General features: G+C 35.8%; 1 protein-coding gene across 1 annotated transcript in view; it reads left to right on the top strand.

Moving 5' to 3' along the window:
* The window catches only part of Cad74A (cadherin 74A), an 850,889-nt gene that overhangs the window by 627,202 nt on the left and 201,121 nt on the right, over positions 1–22,566 (top strand). The window contains exons 31-32 of the mRNA XM_090396473.1: positions 2,115–2,227; positions 12,110–12,280. Of these exons, the coding sequence (XP_090252599.1) occupies positions 2,115–2,227; positions 12,110–12,280 (284 nt within the window). The remainder of the gene's footprint in view (positions 1–2,114; positions 2,228–12,109; positions 12,281–22,566) is intronic.

The following is a 22,566-nucleotide window of genomic DNA, read 5'->3' as shown; positions in this document are numbered from 1 at the left end:
AAAGGTTGGTCGATTGGTAGAGCCTCTGCTACTAATGGCTCATGCAAAAAATTAGGCAAGTTTGAACGTGGTTAGTAGTCGGAAGGGGATCAGTCGTTCAATGCTGTTGGCACACTCTCCCTCGATGAGTCTTTGGACTCCCTGGAGGTGTCACATAATATAATAATAATAATAAAGTAGTTCTCATGCCACAAAAGTTGATCACATTAAAAAAATTGGGAGTTACTTGTTAAAATCTGATGAAATACCTCATGCCGTGTGAATTGTACACACACTCTTCTGTTCTTTCGATGGCAACTATATATGGTATTTTGATGGTTAAATAAATATAAAAAGTAAAATTTTTAACACCTTTTATTCCTCAATGGGAGCTGGCAAAGCTGTTTAGCCCTTACTACATTTTTGAAGATCAGTGAGCACCCATCCTTCTCATTTAGCCATCACTAATAGCTGGACCAAGTCCATCAATGATTTAACAGGCATCCAAGGAAGAGATTATGATAACTTCCACCATCTTGTGATCCATAACTTAAAATTGTGTATTTTGTGAAAAAGTGTTAATTGTGTGGTAGGTTTTATTGAGTTATGGGATTGAAAACCTAAGTTTCCAGGAAGGGAAACTCTGCTTCCCTGATCCAAAGATTGACTAACTCAGGAGAACTGGCTGAAAAAGTTCCTTGGGTTAGCTTCTAGAAGCAAATGTAAAATGGTGGTTTTTCTGATAGTCTAGTACAGTGGTTCCCAACCTTTTTCCACTTGTGTACCCCCTTTTAAACTTATATCTATAAATTGTACTCCTTGTTTTTAAAATAGCTGTTTTTAAATATTGAAACTTTTATTCAATGCCTATCTTAATTTAAATTAGTAGAAATGAGGTAATGAGTTGGGAAAGGAAAATTACTACACTAAAAGTACAAACCACAGATTTAATTTTACAATGTTGAAAATTTATTTTTCACTAGGTTAGACTATAATATTGGCCAAAATAAACTTTCAACATCTTTCTCTAAATCCAGAGTAATTTAATAAAAAAAAGATGGCAAACCTTTTGGCAACTCCTATAGGTAAAGATGACCTTGCTACTGCTTCTGCCTGGTATCTCCAACTCTAGGCCTGGCTCCCACTGAAGAGGGCTCAATAAAGGTCGAAACTAGTCTGGGTAGTGGCCAATCCCTTAATGCATAACAGTATACATATCTGCAAGGAGATGTGTTTTGCATTATGGGAGATACTGGGATAGGAGTGTTGGTAGCTTGCTCCACCTTTGCTATGAGTTACTTGCTGTTGTACTACTTACCCAGATAAGATAGTACAACACTATATTCAGCCCTGAAGATATTTTCAGGCACAAACTTTGTTTGCTCTCACTGGGATAAAGGATTAAACTAAATTTATTAATTTTACAATATTCATAACACAGAAATAAGTATAGCTTCATGTTAAATATTGATAATGATGACCAAGTATTTAACAAACTTTTGATTTATTATTATTAATAATATTTATTTGTGTTATCTAAAAAGTCCGTAATAATTGGTATATAGATCACTACCTGATTGAAACATTGTTGGTGAGATCGTTGAGCTTGCTTTGATGGTGAAGGTCATTTCTTAGTAACACACGATTGTTCTGGAAAGGAGGATGGGTGACAAAAGAGACACCTGAACTGTGCGTAATGATTGGTAGAAGAGTGGTTTGGGGAGGGGTTCATAGCCATGCACTTACCAATCAACATTGGCTAATATGAGTTAGTTTTGAAATGTCTCCATTAGCAGTGATTCAAACTTAACATTTATTGTTCCATAGCTAACGTTTTGCATTTTGTTTACCTTATTTGTTTTTCTGCCATTACTGATTATTTTTTGTGTGTACTCCTGAACAGCCCAGCATGTACCCCTGGGGATACACGTACCACCAATTGGGAACCGATGGTCTAGTGTTATGTCAACAAATGCCATTTCTGTATATTTTGGATGAAAGTTTTAGATTGCTGTGATTTTCATCACATGGTTATTATACTAAAATTTTGGTTAATAGTATATTAAAAACATAATATACTTTGTTATTACATGTAATTTGAAATGGGGTATAATTTTGTGTAAAATTTTTTCTAGGTGCGAGGACTAATACTGAGGTAAATTCAGAACTGCTATCTCTTCAAGCACATGATCCAGATTCCTCATCTGGCCCAGTAGTTTACAGCATTAAAAATATTACGTTCTTCAGGGTAGGATATTTTGTTTTCATTTTCTTTCTTAGTGGATAACAGTCAACATATTGTACATAACTTATTTAGTTAAAAACATTTTAATCTGCACTCTGGAATTCTTTTCACACTTTCTCTAATTCATTCACTGTCATATCTCTTTATACTTACTTTGAAAGAAAGTGTTTTTTTTTTTTTTATTTAACTAGCATTCCATCTGCCAAGAAAAGCTGATAACATACTACATGGATTTTCTGAAACTAAGGTTTCATGTAGCTTCTGATGCTAGTTAATATAGAAATAGTGGACATTAGTAAATAATAGATAATGCCAGATGATTTATGAAGGAGTTAAGTCCAGCAACATGACAGTAATGCTAGCCATTTTGTGAGAGTTGTTGTCAGATGATAAACAGCTATTAAGATTATGACATAATCTTAAACATGGAAACTTCTAGTCAGTTTTGCACTGTTTATCACATGATGATGCGTCTCACATGATGGCCAGTGCTACTGTTGTTTTTCAACTTTTTCAGTCCCCCCCCCATTCAAAATTTATAGTCCATTTGATTCATCATTTTCATGTTTATGCATCATTCTCAACTGTTTATTTCAGGAAGACATAAAAATATTTGAAGTCAAACCTTGTTTGAGCTGAGAACATGTGGTATGAGAACAGCTCAAACAAGGTTTGGCTTCAAATATTTTTATGTCTTCCTGAAATAAAGCCAGATATGTCTTTTAAATTACCCTTCAGTATTAATTAAATTTTTACATTAGTCTTTTAACTTAGCCTCTGGTTGGAGATACCCATATCTCCATTATCTACTAAGATCTACTATTTACATATTAACTGATAATATAATTTTGAAAGCCAACATTTCTACTCTTTGAAAGGGATCTCTTAAAACTATCAATATATAAAAATACTTATTTATTACTCTTATTATAACTGAGGATAATTAGAGAGATGCTGGGCAATAATATCACTACAATAGGATTCACTTTAGACACTAAAAATCTATTGTACCACTTGAAAAAATAAATCCACTAATGTCTTTTATTCCCCAAAGGGAGTAGACAAGGCCATCTCTAAGTTTGCAGTAGGTCCACTTTAGACTCTATAGAATTTACCATACCATTTATGAAATCATTTATAAGTAGTATGATAGATTTTTCTCCTTCCACTCTACATGTAAAAGAACTGTTTCTCACTCACTACTTCCTTGCACCATCCCATCCTCTACTATTTGAAATGTGTTCCTAGTACTCATCTGGTAGATACATCTCAGCAGCTTAAATAGCTCACTTCTCCAATTTTTCTTCTATCAGCCAAACTCTGTAGGTCACAGTCCTGATATTTTTGTTACCTGCCTTTGTATCCACTCAAGTGCTTTTTCTTTCCCTTCAAATTCCAGTGCTTTGATGTGAGCACAGTAATCCAGATGCACTTTGGACTCCTCTGCTTAAATAATTAGTCTATATCATAGTAATCAGGCTAATTATTTGAATAAATAAATAACTGAACATAATTTGAAATAAATTATTTATAGAACTATATATATATATATATATAAATACAATGGTGTCCAAGACCTAAGGATGAACTACATTTTTACTTATATATGAAACATTTTCATGACTACAGCTAAATGTGGACACAAATTTATTGCCAGCATACTAATAAATTATATTATACAAAAAAGTGTAATAAATTTCATACAAATTAAATTGCAGTATGGTAAAACTTACAAATTTCCTAAGGACATAAAGAATTAATGTACGGTGCTTATAGAAGGGGTATGGAGGCTCACTGGGCTTTTATGGCAGATGTCAAAAACACTAATGGAGCTGATGTTTGCTTGTGACCATGGGAATTTCAATCAAGTCCAGATGGCCCAGTAGAGTCAAAATCCACTTATCCTTATCTTCATGTGGTGCCCCCCCTTCATCCTCTCTGTACTTTATACAGGGTGCGAACGAGGAAAGTGTGTATTTCAGAACCCTGATCGGTGAAATATAAAAAAGACTAAAGCAGAGTCAACAGCAATAATATGTGACAAATGACAGTAAAACAGAAGAATAGGTCCCGAGTCTTGCATGACTCTTACCTACTTTTCAACAATGGTGGAAAAGAAAAAGGAAGAGTAAGAGGTGCTAACAATCCCACAGATGAAGGCAGGCCATCTTTTGGAAAGATTACTCTGGATATAGGTACCCTGAATACCCGCTCTATGGCAAAAGATTCCCATATTGACTTCCTAATTAAAGAATTAGACAACACAAAAATGGCCCATTCTGGCCATTCCATTCCCATTCATATGTTATCTCCTGTCTAGGAGGTTAACTGCCACGATGTAACTCATGGTTGACTGTAGGTGTAAAAACACGTGGTGAGGACCCTATCTTTTCCACATATCGCCATAAGTATTCATGACTGTGTGTGTGTGTGTGTGTGTGTGTGTGTGTGCATGCGCTCGCTCACACGGAGCCGGTTTGCTTGTTCTGAGGAACGAAAAACCCGAGTTTCCAGGTAAAAAACTCTCTACCTCCATATGAGACCAGCTAACCCAATTTATTCAAAAGAGACCACAATAAAGGTTCCTCGCATCATGGACAGGAATTGAACCCAGGTCTTTCCGACCAAAGGGCTTCATTTAGACCAATTCTGGCCATAAATGAAAAAATGAAAAGAATCAAAGAACTAATAACACGATGGAATGACGGCTCACTAATTTTTCTTGACCCAGCAATGCATAACAATGCAGAGTAAGATTCATTATAAGGAAAAGACTAACAAAGAAAATCATTTTGTGTAACATTCTCCCTGAAAGAGTTGGCACTCTGATGGTAGATCTTGGAAGAAAGGCCACCCTTAAAATTATCATGTTATGCTCCTATGTTGGCCTCAAGTGATAACGAGATAAATGAATTCTACAAGAATCTTGAGGAGCCACTACAGCAAAATCCACATACACTTTTGTATGTAGTATCTTTCATTTGGTCCCTTTAAACTAGGTAACAGAAGTGAAAGAAGGGAGAAACTTCTAGAATTTACAGAAGCAGAAAAACTTTTCATCATGAATACCTTCTTCCAAAAAAAAAAAAGAGCAGAAAAAAGGTGGACTTGGAAATCCCTAAATAACAATATAAGAAATAAAATAGATACATTCTAACAGACTGCAAAAGAATAGTTCAATATGTAGGTACAATTGGCAGAAGGAATTTGTCATCCATTCAGACCACCGACCACTACGAGCCATCATAAAAATTATTATCAGTTTTATTATTATTATTACACCTTCCATGGAGTCGACAGACTCATCATGGGAGGTTCATTCAACTGACAACATATGGAATCTTAAAGTCAGTAACACTCCTTGCATTAACAACACATTCTGGTAATGCGTTCCCATTCACTGACAATTTTCCATGTAAAAAATCTACTCTTCACACCCTTCTTCACCACACTACATAACTTCCAGGAATGACCTCTGATTCTTCCCCTCTCACCTTCTACTCTTTTTTTTATAATCCCCTCTGGATTAATCTGATAAAATCCTCTCATTAACTTAAACGTTTCTATCATATCACCTCTCTTCCTCCTATCCACAAAACTCTGCAATCCATATTTCTTCAACCTTTCTCCATAGCCAGCATTCCAAAGTCCCGATATTGTCTTAGTCACTCGTCTCTGGACCTTCTCCAATGTTTCCACATCACATTGAAAACCAGGTGACCAGACCTGAGCATGATAGTCCAAGTGTGATCTGACCAGTGCCTTATACAGTGGCACAACCACTTCCTTATCCTTGCATGTTAGAGTACTTCTTATCATAGCAGCACTATGATGTGCAACCCTAGCAATATGCCCTCTAAACTCCTGTTTACTGTCAACCATCACTCCTAAATCTCTAATCTCATCCACTTCCTGCAGTACAGCACCATCAGTATAGTAAAAATCCTAATATTTCTGCTCTCCAAAATGCAACACCTTGCACTTATTGATATTAAAACTATAACCCAACTCTTTTGTCCAATTAAAAAGTCTATTAAAATCTTTCTGAAGGGATTCAGCAGTGCTACTTATAATTCTTCCCAACTTTGCATCATCAGCAAATAACTGAAGATCCCAATCAGTCCACATGATATATTGTTTACAAATAAATTAAACATCAGGGATCCAAGAGCAGAATCCTGGGCACACCACTGGTTACCCTTCTTTTTTGAGACACTGCTCCATCATACACAACCTGCTGGTATCGTTCAGAGAGACAATCTCTGATATATCTAACCAATATACTGTCTAGTCCAAAACTCTGCAGCTTATACACTGTTGCATCGTACTTCTTCTCAATCTATACTTTGGATCCGACATGATTACTATTACGATGTTCTTAACTAATTGATAAGTTGTAAGTTGATTTCTAACTCAAATATAAAGAAAATTTATATTTAAAGACTGTGCCACTTTATATTTGAATTAGTTCAAGAATTGAAGATAAACCAACTCTCAACTACCCTTCCTTTATATGTTGTTATTATATATACTGGCTGAGTATATTTGACTTACTTAATTTACCCGCTTTGGTTCGAATATTTTATGATTCATAAAAGATTCAGGCAAAATACAACTTTAGATAAACAAAAACAAACATTTAATTTAGAATCACAAATTTTACACTTAAATTCAAATCAGTAATTAAGATATCACAAACATTTTAACTCCTCAGGTAAATTCAATCATTCAACTCGTACAATGGTAAATCTGTTATCTCTATAATACAGTCTTCTCACAGTTCCTTAAGTTCCAAATACAACAAAAATTGCAGTAATTCCTCTTCACAAACAAACACTTAAATTTACACTTTAGCTAACTTCCTCGATAGTTACTGTTAGTATAAGGAAATTCTAGGATGAAACTCTCACACTTCTCTGTATAGGAATATTAACGGTTGGAATAATCTTACTGATAATCTTTTTTCTTCACCTACTTATACATAAACACTTTTTATAACTGTAAACACTTAAACAGTATACGGCACTCATTAAAATAATTCTTCTAAGCAATAACTGAATTAATCATCAGTCACAATACACATAAACAAATGTTATTGCATAAAGTACTACTGATCACTCATGAAATAAGGCAACACACAATAATTCCTTAACTTGAGGTTTTATATGCACAGTTGTTCACTCTTCCGGCATTCAATTAATTCTTTAGACACTACAATTCTAAACACAGCTAATGGTAAACTTCAATTTTACAGCGTCTGCTATTCCCTAGTTACTCGATGCTTTATTTCAAGATTCTGTGTGTCCTTGACAGGTCGGCCCTGAAATTATATCTCAATTCAAATATCGCTAGTCTAATTAATAGTCTCTCAGCTGTTTTCTGTAGCTCTACAACTTATTAGCTAACTGCTTCTCGACTAGTAGACTTTATTAGCTGCTTGAGTGAATTGCCGACTCGCTATTATCGCACTGTGATTCCCGAATGCTCCGATTCCAACCTAATGCCAATCGGAGCATTAGGTTGGAATCGGAGCAATTAATTCTTCTAATCTCTCCTTAATTAATAAATAATTTCAGCGTTCATCGCTTATATATCTGTTCTTCCCGCCTAAATTATTCTCGTGATTTCTTTCTAAAACTGTTTTCAACCTTCTCCTCACGTGGTGTTCCAAAACGTGCTCGCTCACTTACATATGTCTCCATGACAACAAAACAAAACATAATAAAATTGAGGTATTGCATAATGCTAAACTTCTACAAATAGCAATAAATAAAGAATATTTATATTTCAATTAATGCGCAGTTAAATTATCAAATACAATTCTTATAATATTAACATAGTAATAATTAAAATAGCTTAATAATATTTAATACAGTCTTATCACTATTAATACATATATCTTTGATTAAATAATTAGATATTAGACAAAATTAAAGTAGTTATATGAATATTAAATTGTAAAATAAGTTGTTTACATTAAATAATATTTACAAGTCTAGCCTTTGTGATGGAAGATTAAGTTGGATTCTGAAGCGAATAATAATTACTCTAATCTCTACATAATCAGAATCCAACAACACCAACTTATCATGCGGTAATCTATTAAACGCTTTTGCAAAGTCTAAGAATATTAATGTATATGATTCTCCCTTATCTTACACACTTGTCACCTTACCATAAAATACAAGTAAATTACTAAAACAGGACCTACCCTTTACAAATCCATGCTGACCTTCATAAAGAATGCCATGTCTATCAACCCAAATCTGTATTCTATTCCTTATCAATCTCTCAAACACCTTGACCACAACTGCAGTTGTGGTCAAGGTGTTTGAGACTAACTTATAGTTGGTGTTTCAGACTGACCTATAGTTGGAGACTTCTGTCTTAGAACAATGCTTATGGAGTTTTACTATTTTGCCCTCTTTCCACTCCTTAGGAACCCTACCCACTGCAAGACTTTCATTAAATAACCAGGTCAAGGGCATAACCAACTGTCGTGTACATTCCTTAAGCATATGTAGTGATATGTCATCCATTCCTGGGTAGCATGAGTGGAAGACACCAGGTGAAGATAAGATACCAGTGAAGTTCAGAAAGCAAGTGGTGTACTAGTCATAAACATATTAACTAAAATTTATATATACTGCCTAAAACAGAAGAGAATACAAAAGGTGAATAATGTTATCCTAATTATAGTTTTTTTTAAAAGGGAGATAGAAGAGATATTAAAAATTAACTCCCCTTTAGTCAGCTTTCAAATGACAATGTTCAGATGTTCAGATGAACAAATATCATTAGCAACAGAATACAATGTTCAGATGAACAAATATCATTAGCAACAGAATACAAAACAAACCAGATTTTTTCCCAGTTCCAGAACAAGCAGGATTCAGAAAGCACTTATATCACTATTAATGATATTTATGTAATAAGACAAATATTTGAAAATACTTAGCTCTTTGCATTATGCAGATGAAGTATTCCTAAACACATCCATCTCTACAAAATTCTCTGACTAAACTGAATAACAGCTGTAACAAATTTTGCATGAAAATCCACAACAAAAAGGTCACAACTGTGAAATTATGTAGGAACTAGAAATCTTCAGCTACATTCTCATTGAAAATCTTATAGAACAGTTAAAATATTTGATCTATTTAGGCACAATTTTTAGTGATGACAGCAAATTAAATTTTGTAATACAGAACAGAATCAGCAAAGTTGGTATAGTGGCACGCCGGTTGAATTAGCTTATATGGACTAAGAGAGAAATAAATTAGCCAAAACAGTAAACTAGCAGGTATACAAGACACTATTCAAACCAGATGTAATTTGTGGATCTGAGAATTTAGTTAGAAATAAAGCACTTGATCAGAGACTAAAGATGACAGTTCTGAGAAAATTTAAGGGAGTGAACTCTGATATGCTTGGTCTTTAGTCTTTGATCAACTGCTTTATTTCTAACCTAACTCTCAGATAACTCTAATTTCTCTCTTAGTCCATATAAGTTTATTCACCTGGCTTCCCACTATACCAACTTTGCTTATTCTGTTGGCTATTTCCATTTCGATTAAATTGATATGGAAATAGACAACAGAATCGAAATAGACAACTGGATTGATTCAATCTGAAGTGTATTAGAACAGCGCTTCCCAAACTGTGGGCCACGGCCCCCTTGGGGGCCGTAGGTTTTGTTGAGGGGGGCCGTGAAATAATGAAAACAAATTTAAAATGTTTTAAGACTAAGTAGATTTTTTTTTATTTTAAAAGAAACGTATTTAACTTTTATTATTTATTATTTCTTTTTTGTTATTTTTTAATATTTTAATGGAAAAATTCACACATTGGTGTTGGTTCACAAACTTTGCTTCCTGCGTATTTCGGCGCTTAATGAATATTAGTAAATATTGCTTATTCATATGTTTCATTTCAAAGCAGTGGTTAATTGTATTTACTTCGAATGCTCTCCAGGGAAGCTCCAAATCTTCCTGTCCCTTTCTTTAGGCGTTCCTAATCAGGGACTGTTGATATTGACTTTATATACATATCAAAACTCGTTTTATATTATCACTGTCATCCGAACTAGTTTTCTGTTATAGTTCGCCCACCGATTTGAGGTCCCTCGACACTTCTGCGCATCTCAGAAAAAGAAGAATCCATTCCGATAATAGGGTAATCAGTCCGTATAGTGGGATGAGTTGTTTATTATTACCGGTCGGAAAATTAACTTATCTTTTATGATTATTGTAGTTAACTATGTTGCTTGTATAACAGTTGGAAAATTTTACCTATAAAGCACGTGATTTTGCGTGTTGGTGACCAATTCGGACGTCCTTCATTTTTTTCTCCCCTTCAGCATGAATCGACTATTCTTGGAAAGACGCGAAGCAGGGACCTGGAAACGGTGGGCAAACTATACCAATAAAAGTTTCGCATATACTTCACACATGAAAAAAAGCTTAAACAAGTTCATGTGGGGTGATAGTAACTTTGTAAGCTTGCAGTGGTAAACAACACCCTCCCTAACAGCCACTATACTGCAGAGGCAATAAAAACAAGTACTTTTATTATGCCAGTGAATAAGGTATGAGAAGTCTGTGTAATATATTTCTCAACAAATAGTGCAATTAGAGACAACTAGGATAAAAACACACTAATTAATGAATCACATGTCCCCTCATACAGAAACTATGCTGTATAGACTGAAACAAAACCATATGTTGCATAGGCAAACACAGTATCTAACTAAAAACTATTGTTATTAATTAGATGTGTGTGAGTTAGATTTCCCAAGGCAGCAATAAAATTCAAACTAACGTGTTAAAATTCGTAAAAGTGTTAAAACTAAGTAATATATATATAATGAATGTTATGGCAGTTTCACATATGGAATTCGGTTGAGGAGAGTTAGCATTTCAACTCAATTCTCAGCTATGCTTTTATCTTTCGGTTGCGCGATCTTTTGTTAATACCGCACCAATCATATGCACGTTTTAATAACCTGCCTTTGCTGTCTGTTTCACGTAAGGCTTAAATACCTTAAAGGGAGAAAAGTCACAAAAGAGAACAATGTTCCTGGTCCGGGGATTCCCTTATTCAGGTAATATTCACTAATTTCATGTTATCAGTCTGTGGTGTGCCAGCATCGGTAAGTGGTGATATTATTTGATCTATTCTACGCTAAAAAAATTAACCCTGAGATGGATAAGTGGCTGATGAAAAATAAAAAAAATTCCCACGAACAATCAGAAGAAGCAGAAACATACTCAAAAAAAAAAAAAAGGACAGTATTTCCTATTTTACCAGAACAGCCCACATCGTCTTCTGAACCAAACGGTAAGAGGCAAAAAATGTAATATTTGCATTTGATTTTTGCAATATTCGCTGTGTATGTTTTGTATTGAATATAAATACAATAAATATTATAATAATATATCTCTCTATTACAATTTTTTTTCGAGGGGTGGGGGGGGCCGTGAAATATTTTAATTTTTGCAAAGGGGGCCCTGACATCCAGAAGTTTCGGAAGCACTGTATTAGAAGACCACAATAGTGACAATTATTAGAGTGCTAACAAGTAATAGATTGATTTGGAAGAAAATTGTTGATAGAGATTGATAATAATGTAAACTTAATCATGCAGTTCTGTCATAATAGATTATACATCCCTTGAGGGTACATATCAAGAAATTGATTATGATAAACTTAATTTACAATCCTGGTTTTTTTATCAATAACCACGATTGTAAAAAAGATATAATATACTGAACAGAAGTTTTGATAAAACTTCTGTTCAGTATATCATATCTTTACAAATTTGAATATTTTTTATTTGTTTAATTAATCAGACTTTAAATACATAATTGTTAATATGCATTATAGCCATCTACGAATGAAGCAGTGTATTCAGCTGATGCATTTGTAATTGATTCTAAATCTGGAGTACTTACCAGCAATCATGCCTTTGGAAATTATGTTAATGGCTATTTTCACATTATTGTAGAAGCAAAGAGTTCTCTGAGTAGCAAAACTTCAGTTTTTGCACATGTTAAGGTAAGTGTGTGTGTGTGTGTGTGTGTGTGTGTGTGTGTGTGTGTGTGTGTGTGTGTGTGTGTGTGTGTGTGCGTGCGTGCGTGTGTGTGTGTGTGTGCGCGCGTGCGTGCATCTGTGCATGTGCTTGTATGTATGTGTGCATGTAATATAAGTTTATAATTATAAACTATATGTGTTTATAATTATATAAACATATAGTTTAAAAAAATTAATTGATCCATATGCTAGAGGATTAAGATTTAAGGACATTAAAAAATGACTTCAATAGAATTTCAAATAACTTTGTATATAGGAATAATATTTAAAGAATTTATTTATATATATACACTCACACATATACTGATTATTGCATCCAGTTTGGAAGCAAGATGTGATATTTTTTATGTAAGTCTATAGTAAGAGTAATTTATAGAATGTGGCTGTTTGCAACTGGAGACTACTGTGATTCCATATCTGTCAGAGCTTTTGATTTTTCTTATTACAGGAAAACTAAAATTGTGGTTCTTTCTAATATATTTTGCTTTATTTCTTGATGTTCTTTGCTTTATTTCTTGATGTTTTAGTTTATCCATTACAACATACACTGATGTCCAAAAGCTAAGGACAAACTTCTTCTTCTTCTTTTTCAGCCTTGGTCGGACCACTGCTGGATGAAGGCTTTCCCCTATTTTGACCACTTCTTCTTATCTTGGTCAGTGTTCTTCCACTTCTTGTCAAAGTTTCTAAGGCCATCATCACATCTAGTCCTTGGCTTTCCTCTGTTCATTCTTCCAGTCATTATCCAGTTTGTAAGCTCCTTGGTCCAGCATCCATCCTCTCTTCTCATTACATGGCCTGCCCACTTCAATTTTCTGGTCTCATTATGAGTGAGAATCTCATTTATCTTGGTTTGCTTTCTAATTCAAGAGTTTCTTATTTTATTTTTTAAAGAGATCCCTAGGAAATTTCTTTCAAATTTTATTTCAGCAATCTTCAATTTGTTTTCCAGTCATTTTGTTAGGTTCCAAGTCACACTACAATAAGCTATGACTGGTAATAAGCATTGATCAATTACTTTCCTTTTTAGGCACAATGGAATGCCACTCTTAAGAATGGAACTTAGTTTTCCAAAAGCTGTCCATGACAACTCTATTCATCAGTTGTCATGTCTGATTCAAACCTTTAGCTAAATCTAAGAGCTGTCGTAGATGGGAAGATTGACCTACTATATCTAATTCGTTATTTCCCAGGGTGATGGGTGATTTTATTGCTCACTTATTATTATTATTATTATTATTGTTATTATTATGATACGGGCCTCCATTGAGTCAAAAGACTCATCTTGGGAGACCACTCCTAGAAAACACAAAGTCTATCATACCACTCATGAATCGTTCATGCCCATACCACTCTATCAGGCAATCCATTCCATAGTTCAACTACCTTCCATGGAAAGAAACCACTCCTCACCCTCTTACTCACAGCTTCCTTTTGCAACTTCTATGAATGGCCCCTTGTCTTCGCTCCTTCCTCCTATTCCACCAAGTGAAAAAACTCCCAATTGTCAACCCTGTAACTACTTCTCAAAAGTTCAATAGTCTTGATCATATCACCTCTCCTTCTTCTATCTACCAAACTCTGCAGTCCATATTCCTTCACCCTTCCTCATAACTAATCCTGAAACCATCTTTGTTATCTGCCTTTGTACTCTTTCCACAGTTAATTTATCCCCTTCAAATCCTGGGGACCAAATTTGAGAACAATAGTCCAAATATGGTTTGATCAGGGCTTTATACAATGGAATGACAACTATTTTATGTCTTCAGGTCAGTGTCCTTCTCAGTATTGCATCAATCCTCTGGGTTACCTTCACCATCTTTGCAATATGTTCCCTGAATGTCAGGTTTCTATCAATCATCACCATCCCCAGATCTCTTGCCTCCCCTACTTCCTCCAGCACTGCTCATCCAACAGAGTATGCTGCTTCCCATCGATGTATACCAAACTTCATTTTGCTGCATTGCCGGCCTGATTGGCCAGTGGTTAGCATATCCATTTTCCAGCCAAAAGGCAGCGGGTTCGAATCTCGTAGTGGGCATGGATGTTTGTGATTGTCTGTGAAAATATTAGTGGTGGTGGGCGGTAGATGGCGTAAGTGTAGTTGCGGTTTGTTGTAGTTGGTGGATTGAGTGGTGCAGACAGAGTCGTAGAGTAGGTGCCCTCCGTCGATGAGTCTTTGAACTCCTTGGAGGTGTCACGTAATAATAATAGTAAACTGACTGATTCATTTGCCCATCTGTCCATTTATTCAAATCGTCTTGCAGGACTTCAACATCTGCACTATTAATAATAACCTTTCCTAGGTTCACAACATCTGCAAACAACTGAATATCCCCTTGCAATCCACTGACATTGTCATTGATATAAAGGTTAAACAATACAGGTCCCAGTACTGAGCCCTGTGGGACCCCACTTGTAACCTTCTGCCACCTTGATATTGCTCTACCATATGCAACTCTCTGATACCTATCATTTAGCCTGTCTTGAATCCATTTGACTAATCTGACATTTAAATCCATTTGCTGCAACTTACATATCAGCTTATCATATGGTACCCTGTCAAATATCTTTGCACAAGCCAAAAAAATGTAGTATATGCCTTTCCCTCATCAACTGCTCTTGTCACTTTATTATAAAAGGCAATCATATTACTTAAGCAAGAGCACCCCTTAACTTAAATTCATGTTGACCCTCTCAGATGACGTTACCCTCATCTGCCCAACGGTGTATATGGTCCCTCACTAACTTCTCCTAGATATTTACAACTAATGAATAACACAAACTGGTCTATAATTTGACAATTCCAGTCTGCTACTGCCCTTATGCAATTGCACTATCTTACATTCCTTCCACTCCTGAGCCCATGACATTCTTTTATTGAAAATCCAGGTCAATGGAGCTGTCAGTTCTTTAGCACATTCCCTCAAAACCCATGGTGAAATTCCAATCAGTCCCACTACTTTATTGACAGCTAGAGTACTCAGTATTTGAAACACACTCTCCTCTTGCCTCAAACCTGCCCTATCCCCTCAAGTATTAAAAATTACTTCTCCAGGATAAAAATACTGCAATAAAGTGCTCATTGAACAACTCCACTATGTCCTCTGCATCAGTCACTGTATTCTCATTTTTATCCCACAGTGTCAATCTTCCACAATCATTTCTCCTCCTACTGGCCACATATCTAAAAAATTCCCTAGGATTTTCTTTGGATCTTAGTGCCAATCTCTTTTCATATTCCAGTTTTGCCTTCCTCTCCATACTAGTCTTTCTTCTGGCCTGAATCGTATTCTTCTTGCATCTGCTCTCCTTCCCTTATCTTATATCTCTTCCATAACCTCGTCTTCAACTGCAGTTCCTGTTTGATATTGTTTATCATCCACTTTACACCAGATTGTGTCCTCTTCTTCACTCGTGAAATACAGCTTAATATTGCTGCTAACAAATATTGCTTCACAATTTCCTAATTTGATATCTAAGACTATTATAATCACTTGTGTTATAATTCCACATACGTTCCCTTTTCTTTGATATTCCTGCATGTCTATTCATCTTCCAAGTCAAAACCCCATGGTTACTCTCCCCATCTGGCAGTAAAGATGTCATCTCAGTTATTATCAGCTCTTTAGTAGCTCTAACCAAATCCAAAATTCTTGAACCTCTTGTTCCCTCTATTACATGTTGCCTAAGACATTTGTCCCTCGATAATTCTAGAAATTCTCTTTCTTTATTACTACATGCATTTCCTCTTCCCAACTTATACTGCTGTTGTTAAAATCTCCCATACAATCATTCTTCTTGCATGGCCAACTCAACTGGCTTAACATCTCCTTCTCTCCATTCTCTGTGCTCTTTGATTTGTAGCAGCACTCCACTAAATATCCTGTCCTGCCCACCTGTAACTCCCACCATATGCTTTCAAAACCATTAATGTCACTGCCTTCTAAAGGCCTCCCCCTCTTAGAGGACATAAGTTATCACTTATCATAAGCAGTATGCCACCATCACGTTTTCCCTTCCTATCCTCCCGAAAATGCTGTACCCTGCTACTTCTATTCCTGTTATTATATCATCTTCTGTCAATCATGTCTCTGAGATCCCAATAATCTTTGGTCAGGCTGAAGCTATCAGTGCCACTTGCTCCTCCCCTTTATTCTGGATACTTCTGGCATTAGTATAAAGCATAAAAAAGCTACTGTTTCTATACCTAGCATTATCCCCTCTAGACTCCACTGGGCTCAGCCTTACCTGATGTTGTCCCCCCTTCTCCCAAGCACCCATTCCCACAGGAGGCCACCCCTGCTACCATCCATCCTGGGTATTCTAGTTTTCCTGCATTGACACACCGACTAGTTCAGAAAACAGCAATCTCTCCAGATGCCTACATCCTTTCTCATTCAAATGCAAGCAGTCTCTTGCATACAATTCCTTTCTGTCCTCAAATGCCCTCCAAGCATCTGCATATTTCAATCCTCTCTTCTGACACATTCTGGTTATTATGCTATTCATTATCACTGCACTTCTGCTAAACTTGTCATTATCATACCTGGGCAACACACATATATTATCTTTCCTCTCTACGTTTTCTTTTGTGCATGAATCTCGAATCTCTCACCACCCAATTTACACTGCCTCTCAAGTCATTTGTGCCCATCATCACAATCATCTCATCCACCCTTTCATCCTGCTTAATTGGCAAAGCTACACCTTCTTTCGTTCCTCCAGGCAAACACTCCATTGGCATCCTATCTTACACACCACAGATCATCGAGTTTCCATACATTAGATCTCTTACTACTCTTCCTTGATTGCTTCCCTGCATGCCTCACTCTCTCTCCTCTAACCCTTTCTCTGTGTTTCCCTACTTACCTGCCATCCTGGCGTTACTCTATTCCTTGTTCTAGCACTCCCTCACATTCTAATCATTTCCTCTCTCTGATTGTTTCTACTCTCTCCTCTTCTATCATTCCCATTGTCAGCAAACAAATATTCATTCGTTTGCTGACAGTGCAAAACTGCAGAGTGCAATAGTTAAGAAAATGCAGACATCCTTTGGTACTGGTTTACCTTACAAGTAAAGATAGAGAGGTTATTATTCTTCTCTTTAAGGTTAGGTTTGGGTACATCTTAACTACTGTGCAGAAATTTGGTAACCTCAGTTTTTTGGGATTGGGAGGTAATAGAGAGGATACAGAGATGAGTGTCCAAGCTAGTGCCACAGAATGCTCTCTATGAGGATATATTAAAGGTGCGTGGCTTGCAGAGATTAGTTGACAGGCATATTACAATAGATAGATAGAAACACTAAAGAAAGTTTTCAATACATGATGAGTATTGAAAACTTGTTGATGAGTATTCTGTAAGGGTGTTGGTAGTAAGGATGTGCAGACTATATTTTTTGCTTGGAGAGTTTTGAATGCGTGGAATGGGTTGCCTGAGGTAGTTGTGAGCTCCAACAGTGAATGAATTTAAGGAGAGGTATGTGATAGACATTGTGTGATTTTAATTGTTGTCAACTTTGGGGGAAATTTTTTCATAGAAGAAACACTTCAGCAAGATTGATTTTGGACATGCATATTCCTCTATATTATTATTAACATCTGAACTGCATAGAATCTGAGACACATCATGGGAGGTACACGCTGTTGCACACAATGCTCATCCAACTGTGCTTTAAATTGATTCAATATGTCTACATTTACAACACACTCAGGTAATGCATTCCACTCACCAACCACTCTCCATGCAAAAAACCTACTCTTCACTCCTCTATTCACTTCCTCCTTATACAGTTTCCAGTGATGGCCTCTTGTTCTACCCCTTTCCCATTCTATTAAGTCTCCTACATGTCAACCTGATAACAACCACTGACCAGCTTATATGACCAGTTCAATCATATCCCCCTTCTCTTCCTCCTATTCACAAGACTTTAGTATTTACATTCTCTCAATCTGTCCTTGTACTCCACATTTCAAAGACCACTGACTATCTTTGCAAATCTTCTCTGTACACTTTCCAACATATCCTTGTCACCATGAAAACCCGGTGGCCAGATCTGTGCACTATAATCCATATGAGACCTGATCATGGTATAAGACCTTGATCAGGTCTCATATGGATTATAGTTCACATGAGACCTTGATCAGGTCTCATGTGCACTATAATCCATATGAAACCTGATCAAGGGCTTATACCATGGCACCATAATCTCTTTATTTCTGCATGTCAGGATCATCTGCATCATTGCCATTATCCAATATGATGTCTTCACAAGTTGTGCAGTGTGGCCCCTGAATTTCAGATCATTGTTCACCGTCATTCATAGATCCCTCATTCCCTCTTCTTCCTTTAAAGTTTCTCCACCAAGTGTATACTTTGCATCCTATCATTGCTTACCAACTCTCAAAACCTTTCACTTTGCAACATTGAACTGATAGTTCCACTTACCTGCCCATTCGTACAGTCTATTCAAGTCCTCTTGTAAGACCATAACATCCACTTGATTCTGCATTGCTCTCTCCAGTTTTGCATCATCTGCAAACAGCTGCACATCACTAGTTAAACCCATCCCAATATCAATTACATAAAAATTGAACAACAGTGGTCCCAAAATTGACTCCTGCGGTACAACACTAGTGACCTTTTCTCTTTCGGGATACTGTACGCCCATGTACAACTTTCTGATACATGACAACCAGTCACTGATCCAACTCAGAATTCTGTTATCCAATCCGTTTCAATTTATTTACCAGCTTGTCGTGTGGTAGTCTATCAAAAGCTTTCGCAAAATCCAAGTACACCACTATATATTCATCTCCCCTGTCCAAGGTATTTGTCGCCTTGGTATACTACATAAGTAAGTTAGTGAAACTTGATCTCCACTTAACAAACCCATCCTGATAACCACAAATAATACCACTGTTTTCAAACCAATTCTATATCCTGCTTTTCTCTAGCACCTTCACCACAACTCCAGATATACAGATTGGCCAATAATTTGAAGTTACAGCTTTATCACCACCTTTATGCAGTGGAACAATTTTACCTTCTTACCACTCCCTTGGAACCTGTGCTGTTGCAAAATCTTATTAAACAAGCATGCCAATGCTACCACCAGTTCCCAGGAACATTCCCTTAAGAGGCATGGTGATAGGTAATCAAATCCTATCACCTTATTGACATCAAGTTTATTTATTTCTTCAAATACCTCCTGCTCACTCACAATTAAGCTATCCTCTTCTATGTCCTCTACTGTACTAAATGATTAGGTTTATATTATTTTCTATATTATTTTATTTTATTTTCTGAATTAATTTATCACTTCTCAGCACTCTAAAATTGTCATATATAATATTTTCAACTTCCTCTGGGTCTTCTTTTTCTCCATCTTGGTATCAAATACCTGTTTTTTCTAACCCTTTCTCTCCCATTCTGTTTAAGTGACCATAACATCTAAGGTTAGCTCCTCTCATGCATTCTTGAATGCAAATAATATCAAGTTGTTTCATAATATAATCATTTTTAATATTGATTCTGCCATTGATGCCATCTGTTCACTTACCTGATTTTTCTCAAAATGCTTCCAAAAGGCAAACCTGGGAGAACATACATAATTCACAAAAAAAAATCCTTTACAATCAGTAGTATTATATTAGTTTCATAAGATGGTGCCATACCTTCTCCGAGGACCTCACAGCCATAGTATCATCATACACTAACGAACTAACTAAAAACTGGGCCAAAATAGCTATATTTTACTTTATTTTCTGTAGGTTTTCCTTTGAGAACAGTTGAAATTTTTGACATTCCTGCTTATTTTCATAGTTTTGGTCTTTTCATTGCTGATTATTATGCCAAATTTGTTATATTTTTAGGAGTATGACATCATATGCATAAAGCAGCACACTAAGTTTGATATCTTGTTGAATTGGATTTTAATGGTATTGATGCAAACACAGATTGATAAGAAAATAACTATTTATTAACTTAAAAGCTAATATTTCGCTGGTATTATATCCAGCATCTTCAATCTTCAGGGCACGCAAACAAAGTTTGTTACAAATGTGAGACAACCACAATCCGGTGTAACAATGGGGGCTAGCATAAGTAATTGCAGCTTGCAACACAAGACTAAAGTCCTAATAAGGCACCATCTAAGTTAAAAAAAAAAAAACAGTAGTCCAAAGTTTTGAAAAAATAGTAGTCCAAATAGTAGTCTTTGAAAATTCTGAAAAGGTTTGAAAAAAATAAAATAATATAAATATTAATTTTGTCTTAGGATAACTGCCTCCCAAATCTTTGGTAGATTTATACAGCCATACTTGTTAAGGTTTGGAGTATGTTTTAAGACTTCTGTTGATTCCAGGAACAACCTCTCTGATTTGTAGAAGCCTCTGTGCAGTACTTTTTATTTTCCAATTGATTCTGTGTTCCGGGCTATCCAAAGCATGGTATGCCAGACCCGACTTGCCATAAAGAAAGTGCCAGATATATTTTTTGTTGAGGCGGATCTCCACAGTTCTTCCTGTCTTTCCATAGTAGGCTTGATGACATGAACAGGACACTTCATAGACTCCTGGATGTGATAAAGGAGTGATTCTCTCCATATGTGAACAGATGAGAGTTGCCAATTTCACATAAGGTTTAAATATGGTGCACAGTTGGTGTTTGTTAAGCATTCTAGATATCTTTTCAGATGTGCCTTCAATGTATGGGATAGTGATAGTTTTGCTGTAGTCTTCTGTGGTAGATAGTGGTGGGGGGGGACAAAAGTGCTGCACAGAAGCTTTTACAAGTCAGAGAGGAATCAACAGAAGCCTTAAACATACATCAAACCTTAACAAGTATGGCTGTATAAATCTACCAAAGATTTGGGAGACAGTCATCCTAAGACCAAATTAATATTTATTTATTGTTATTTTTATTTTATTTTATTTTTTTCAAACCTTTGGACTACATTTTTTTTTAAACTTAGATGGCACCTTATTATAGGACTTTAGTCTTGTGTTGCATGCTACAATTACTTATACTAGCCCCACTGTTACACTGGATTGTGGTTGTCTCACATTTGTAACAAACTTTGTCTGTGTGCTCTGAAGATGCTGGATATAATACCAGTGAAATATTAACATTTAAGTTAATAAATAGTTATTTTCTTATCAATCTGTTTTTGCATCAATACCATTAAAATCCAATTCAACATGTGTGATGAACAACTAAGTCTTTCCACGCAATTAAGTTTGATATCCCTGATTCTAATATCAGGTTTAATGTCACTTTCTTTTATGTAATCCACACAGATGCTGAATGAGAATGGAGATAATGTACACCTTTCTATTTCACCTCATTTTACATCAAACTAATTCTTTCTGTATTTCCTTCAATTCGAACAGCTTTCAAATATATTCGAACAGCTTTCAAATATATTCGAACAGCTTTCAAATATATTCGAACAGCTTTCAATTATATATTTGAAAGCTTTTATATATTCAGGTACAATTCGAATATATGATTAATCAAATATATAATCGAATATATAAGCGCCTCCATAGTGCAATTGGAAGAACAAAGGTACATTGCGCCCTTCGATTGGAATAGGCCTAAGTTCGAGTCTCGTTGCGACGGGAGGAATCTTTATCTGGACGATTTTCAATCGAAGGTGAGTTAGCCGATCTCATACAGAGGTAGCAGGGTTTTTTCTCACGGAAATTTGGGTTTTTCATCCTGCATACAGACAAATCGGCCCTTTAGAACACACGCAATTTACAGACATAGAATACCAGTTGTGGTGGAGGTGGGTGGTAGATGGCGTTGATGGAGATTATTCGTAGTAGAGGTTCGGGTGTAGTGGTTGAGACATTGTAGGTGTCCTCCCGAGATGAGTCTTTGGACTCCTTGGAGGTGTCAGGAATAATAATAAAAGGATCTGTACTTCATCTGGAAATGCATATGATAATGCGTCCAGAGAAATACTTGACACAGTACTACAGATCCTTTTATATTCCCTCTTCTCCAGCCAGTGCAAAATTTTTGTACCTCTGTATATTTAGCACTTCTGGATGATTTTTGTCTACTCCTACTTTTCACATTAGACATTTAATAGCTCTTTCTACCTCAAATATTGATTTCTACTCCAAGACGTTTAATAAAGACATATGCGTTACACAGTATAATGTTTTAAATAATGGCTTCACACATGTAAGAGTGACCTAAGTAGAATTTATTACTCACATGTATATTTTGCTCAA

This window comes from Typopeltis vanoorti, chromosome 8 (genome assembly GCF_054136105.1).
Source record: "Typopeltis vanoorti isolate ZY-2024b chromosome 8, IOZ_Tvanoo_1.0, whole genome shotgun sequence".
Lineage (NCBI taxonomy): Eukaryota > Metazoa > Arthropoda > Arachnida > Uropygi > Thelyphonidae > Typopeltis > Typopeltis vanoorti.
The sequence above is the reverse complement of the archived record's forward strand: the minus strand, read 5'-3'. Positions and strand labels throughout refer to the sequence as shown.